At 51.2% G+C, this 6,000-nt stretch overlaps 1 protein-coding gene across 3 annotated transcripts in view; it reads right to left on the bottom strand.

Annotated features, from left to right (window-relative positions):
- Window positions 1-4,814, bottom strand: part of RIPOR3 (RIPOR family member 3) — a 106,168-nt gene extending 101,354 nt beyond the window's left edge. The window contains exon 1 of one of the 3 annotated variants that reach the window (XM_514720.9): window positions 4,164-4,814. In XM_514720.9, coding sequence (XP_514720.4) covers window positions 4,164-4,166 — 3 coding nt within the window. In that variant the 5' untranslated portion in view covers window positions 4,167-4,814. The remainder of the gene's footprint in view (window positions 1-4,163) is intronic. The other 2 variants (XM_016938128.4, XM_016938129.4) reach the window with 2 other exon arrangements.
- Window positions 4,815-6,000: the final 1,186 nt, after the last annotated feature.

Raw genomic sequence — 6,000 nt, forward strand, 5'->3', positions numbered from 1 at the left:
AGGCCCTTAGAACTGGAAAGGGCCCACCTGGCTCCTAGAGTTTCTAAAAATAGCAAGCTGTCTGAACTTTTCCTATAGGTTTGGCTTAGCCGTTCCTCTGACTTGTTCCAAGATGCCATTTCTGTTAGGGCATCATTCGCTGTGCATGAAAACAAAGAATGGCAGGAGAGAGACTAGAAACGGAAGAGGACTAATCGGGAGCCGCTGCGGACAGAATCCAGAAATGCCCTGCAAATGCAGACACAGTGGATGCAATGGAGAGTACGTCCCAGGGCCTTTGTCGCTGGTGGAGCCGGGGCCCACATGCCGCTAGTGTAGACAGGATCTCTACTCCACCCGATCTCTCTGCATCCACTCTAGTGCTTCGGGCAAGAGAGAGGAGTTTGGCTGCTGGTTTAAGTGAGATGGGGAAATTGAAAGATTTGCATCCAAGGCCCGTGCCTGGGGTCTGAATTCCTTTGGAAGAGGACTGAGGACTGTTCAGGAGACGATTTTTGACAATCCAGACACAACCATAGATGCTGTGGAACCAGTGGTATGCTGGCAAAGGTTTAGCAACCAGCTCTCCAAGGGAAAGTGAGTGTGTGGTGCACAGGTGTGCATGGGCGAGTACATATATTTGCATATCCACACACACGTATACTTCGGTTTATTATAAATTGTATTGATGTAGGCTGGGCGCAGTGGCTCGTGTCTGTAATCCCAACACTTTGGGAGGCTGAGGTGGGTGGATCACTTGAGGTTAGGAGTTCGAGACCAGCCTGGCCAGCATGGTGAAACCCCGTCTCTGCCAAAAATATAAAAAACTAGCCAGGCATGGTAGCGGGCACCTGTAATCCTAGCTATTTGGGAAGCTGAGACAGGAGAATTGCTTGAACCTGGGAGGCGGAAGTTGCAGTGAGCCATGATTGCGCCACTGTCCTCCAGCCTAGGCGACAGAGTGTGACTCCATCTCAAAAAAAAAAAAAGAATTGTTTTGATGTAAAGGATGTGCAGCACACAATTTACAAATAAAAATAAAACTTACAATACCCTTTCTTTTATAAATGTAATATAATCATTTCACTCACAGGTAGCAGTTTTGTTGATTTTTGCCCCCAGCAAAATCTGTAATCAACCTATGGTTACAATTGATGAAGGAGTGTAACTCTTCAGAAATACCAGTTAATATTTTCCTTTCTAAAAAATTTCTAATTATTTGTTTACGTATTTTTATTTTTTTGAGACAGTGTCTTGCTCTGTGGCCCAGGCTGGAGTGCAATGGTGAGATCACAGCTCATGGCAGCCTCAACCTCTTGGGCTCAACCTCCCACCTCAGCCTCCTGAGTAGCTAGGACTACAGGCACACACCACCACACTCGGCTAGTTTTTTCTCAAATTATTTGTAGAAATGGGGTCTTGTTATGTTGCCCAGGCTGGTCTCAAACTCTTGGGCTCAAATGATCCTCCTGTCTCGGCCTCCCAAAATGCTGGGATTACATGCGTGAGTCACCACACTCGGCCTTGACTACCTTTGTTTTTCATAGAATTTATTGAATTGTAAGTTCATATAATTTAATTTTTAACAATGGTGTGTTTAGCAACCCGTTCACCTAATTCCTGAAAATCTGACAATCAGCTTTCACAAGCTGGTACAAGCTGGCTCCAGCACACCTCTGTTTGGGGACGACATGGCAAAGAATATCACCGAACTGAGAAGGAAGCCATTCTCTTCACATCTGCCCAGAACCCAGGGTATCTCAAGCACTAAACAGTGGGAAGCTTTGGGAGTTTACAGAGACGGCACCGTGGACGCTGCTGTGCTGGGCAGGGAAGCGTCTCCAAATGGCCTCAGAGGAAAGAGGAAGCAGGAAGGATGAATAAAACTAGAGACTGATTCACAAAGGCACTCGAAATACCCCTTTGGAGCTCCCCAGGATGAACTGGGGGACCCTGGGGGGAGCACTGAGGTTCTGATGGGGAAAACCTCAGCAACCAGTGGGCATCTGGGCCAAATCACTTGGCGCAAACGCTGAGCCACAAAATCATGATACGCTTTCAACAACCCATTAGGCACCTCAGAAGCTGCAGGGCCATAGGGTTGTTACAACCGACACCCATGCAGGTGGTACCACAGGCCATCAGTCCTTTTCCCCAAGTCCACCTTCATTCCCGCCTCCTCCAGTGCCATCCTGGACTTCTCTAGGGAAGTGGTGGGGAGATTTACTCCTCTCCAAACTTCTTTTTTTGTTTTGTTTTGTTTGAGACGAAGTCTCGTTCTGTTGCCCAGGCTGGAGTGCAGTGGCACGATCTCAGCTCACCGCACCTCTCCCTCCCCAGTTCAAGTGATTCTCCTGCCTCAGCCTCCCGAGTAGCTGGGACTATAGGCACGCACCACCACGGCCAGCTAATTTTTGTATTTTTAGTAGAGATGAGGTTTCACCATGTTGGCCAGGCTAGTCTCAAACACCTGACTTCAGGTGATCCGCCTGCCTTGGCCTCTCAAAGTGCTGAGATTACAGGCGTGAGCCACCGCGCCCAGCCTCACTCCAAACTTCATCTTACTCTCAGACATCTTACTCTCAGACGCTTAAGTTCTCAGTTCGGAACTTAAGCGCTCTTCAACCAGACTCATGGAATCTCAGGGTTGCAGAGAGATTTTAGAGGTTTCCTAAAATAGTCCCTTTGTTTTAAAGATGAGGAAGCCGAGAGAAGGGAAGTGACTTGCTCAAGGTCACAAAGAAAATCCAGGGTGGAACTGGGTAGGGTGACCAATTGTCCCAGTTTACCTGGGACTGGGGGGGCTTCTGGACAAGTTGCTCCCAGAGCTGAGACCACAACTCAGGGCTGACTTGTCCCCAAGGTGGGTGGTGGGGGATTCACAGCCAGTCCCTGAAAGGAAAGGAGGCCTGGATCAGTACAGAGCTGCTTTGGGATGGAATTTTCCAAGGGAAGAAAAAAGAAAAGGCCACATCTAGGTGCTGGGACCTTTCACTCTGGCCTGATGCCTGTAACCCCAGGGATTCCCCACCTGCTGTGTGTTTCCTGGCCCTTGAGTGTAAACTGCACCCTCCCTTTCCGTGCCAGGGAGACACGAGCTGACTTTATCTGTCTCTTATCTCTTGGCTGCTGCCAGCCACAGCTGCAGGGATATATATGCAAATAGCTTACGATAATATTAATATGTGATACCCCCAGGGGAGGCATGTGGAAAGCGCTGTATGCGTTTCACAATTCTGTTTCATCCAAAAACACTGCATGGGCCCAGAGTGATTTGAAACAGATTTTCTGCAAAGGCAAAATAAAATTGGAACAAAACCTAGTTGAGGCATATGCCAGTTTCCCTGCCCCCAGCTCTCTCCACCTCTGACATATTAACCCTCTTCTCTCATGCCCCCAGGAGCCTCCTACAACAAGGCAGCAAATCTAGGAAATTGCACTGGGCACTCTTCATTCAAGCCTGGAGCCCCTGCCCCATCCCAGGGCAGCCAGCCTCCACCCTGGGCTGACACATCCTTTAGAGAGTAAAAGGCTGTTTGCCAGTGTCAGCCTGTCACTCCTTCTGTCCCACCTCTGCCTCCTTCCTGCAGGTAATGCTCCATCCATACCTCCTTCTCCTTCACCCCTGCTGCTTGGGATAATTGCAGAACCATGGAGCACAGAATACAGAATACTGGGGGTGTACAGGAGAGTTTAGCCAAAGCAAGTCGGAAAAACCTAGGTCTTTTTTTGTTTCTGCCACTGACCGGCTGTGTGACCTCAGCAAGTCACTTCACTTCTCCCAGCTGCTGTTTCCTCAGGGTACAATGAGGACACCAATAATACTTACCCTGCAGGGGGCTTACCCGAGCCGACGCTTCAAAAATGCCTACACAGTGCCTGGCGTATAGCAGATGCACAAGGAATAGCTGTCATCATGAGAATCTCTTAAAGATCACCTAGTTCAACCACTGTTTTAGAAACGGACAAATGGAGGCCTGCAGAGGGCAAATAACTTGCCTAAGGCCACACAGCACGATACTGCCATCCCATCTCAGCCTCAACCCAGGTTCCCTCCTCCGGCCTTGGGAGCTCCAGGTGGCCTGTGAGGAACGGCTGCCTCCTCCTGTCACCCCCAGCTCCAGAAGTCTGTCCACACAAGGCGGCGTCACGGCACACATGGGGAGCAGTCACTTCACACTCACCATCGAGCAGGTCTGGACACTCGAGTGCAGTCCCGCCGCCCTCCTTGCAGCTGCCTCACTTTCTCTATTGCCGCCAGCAAGCGTCTGCTCCCATCTGGCCCGGGACTCCTGGACTCGAGCTAGGGCTCTGCAAATTCCATCCACACTGGCCACCAGCCGCTGGTCCCGCTCTCTGGGAAGATCGCCTTGAGGACCTGCTGCGCCCCGAGTCTTCCTTCTGGTGCAGGGAGGCCGGTGCCCTGCCGGGCTCTGATAATGCAGCCGGGACTCTTATCTGGCCTGTGTCAGGGTGCAGGCGGCCATGGAGCTGGGGTTCCAGGAAGCCCTCCTGGGGCCCCCCAGCCGGCCCCGCTCCCCCCGGATGCCGCCTGCTGCTCTGGACGCGGCCGATTGCTTGTCAGTGTCACTCCCAGCTCTGCCGGGGGGAATTCCATGCTGGCCCCCAGCAGGCGGGGCCCCCACCCCTTCACGTCCCACCCCCCACTCCCATTTTGGCAAGGGGACTGGGAAAAGGCAGCTAATTTCAAGTCCGCACAGCGTTTGTGGTCGTGTCCTGAATCCTCCACGATTAATCACAGAGCATCTGATTTCTGCTTTGCCTCAGAGAGGGGCGGAGGGGACGCCTGGAAGTTTCTGTTTACTCCATTCTGCACCAGGCTGCGTGCTAATCACAAACAGACTGGGACGCAGCCTACCCCTCCTAAACTGCTCTTGGCCACCCCCTCCCTCCTCCAGCCCTCTCCTTCCTCTTCTTACCTTGTCACTTTCCTCCAGCCCCTTCCTCACTCTTTCTCCTTTCCCTCCTTTCTTTCCCCTTTCCCATCTGTCCCCCTCTTCAGTCCAGATCTGATCCATTGCACACCCCTTCCTTCCGTCCTGGGTTTCCCCCAAGCCCCTTTCCCCCTTTGCGCCTCCCACTTCTCCTAGATTGAGAGTCAGCTTGGTTCTTTCCTTTACATCCATTAGTGAGGGTCAGGCTCTTTTGTTATTTTTTTTTTCTTTTTGATAACTTAATTATTTCAGGGTTCGGGGTGGGCGCTCGCCCCATGCCCAGTCACACTGGTGTGTGTGCAACTCCTACAAAGTTAACAGTTTCTCCAGGTCAAGGGGTGGGATCCAGGCTTGGTGATGTGCACAATTTCTTTTGTCCACTTGACACATCTCTGCGTCCTGATTCTGCTCAGGGACGGACCCAAGAACAAAGCAGCCATTTACCACCTCCGGAGGGGAGGCCAGCCCTGTGGCACATCCAGGGCCTTGGAACACCTAGAGACGGATTTCTCTCCCTCGCCTTGGCTCCTTTCCACTCTGCAGCTAGTGTGGAAAAGAAACCAGAAATAAACAGCACCAAAGAACAGGAACGGACACCCCTCCCCATTAAAGCACACACACAGACTCTGAAGGGTAATTTGGCAAAGACCTCTGAAAACCAGAGATGAGGGTCTCCTACTAGCCAGTACATGGCTTATGCCTGTGCACAAGGAGACAGGCACAGAGATGCTTGCTGAGAGCTGCTTATCATAGGAAATGATGGGAAATAACTGAAATGCTCATCCAATAATGACTGCTTGAACAAGATGTGAAAGATATGGTGCATTAGGCAGCAGTTTTTTGTTTCCTGACAATGGGTCTTGTCTGTCATCCAGGCTGAAGTACAGTGGTGTGATCTCAGCTCACTGCAACCTCCATCTGCTGGGCTCAAGCAATCCTCCTGCCTCAGCCTCCCAAGCAGCTGGGACCAGAGACGTGACCGACCATGCCTGGCTAATTTTTTTAAAACATTTTTTGTAGAGTCAGGGTCTTGCCATGTTTCCCAGGTTGGGATGAGGCAGCAAGG

This window comes from Pan troglodytes, chromosome 21 (assembly GCF_028858775.2).
Source record: "Pan troglodytes isolate AG18354 chromosome 21, NHGRI_mPanTro3-v2.0_pri, whole genome shotgun sequence".
In the NCBI taxonomy this organism is placed as follows: domain Eukaryota; kingdom Metazoa; phylum Chordata; class Mammalia; order Primates; family Hominidae; genus Pan; species Pan troglodytes.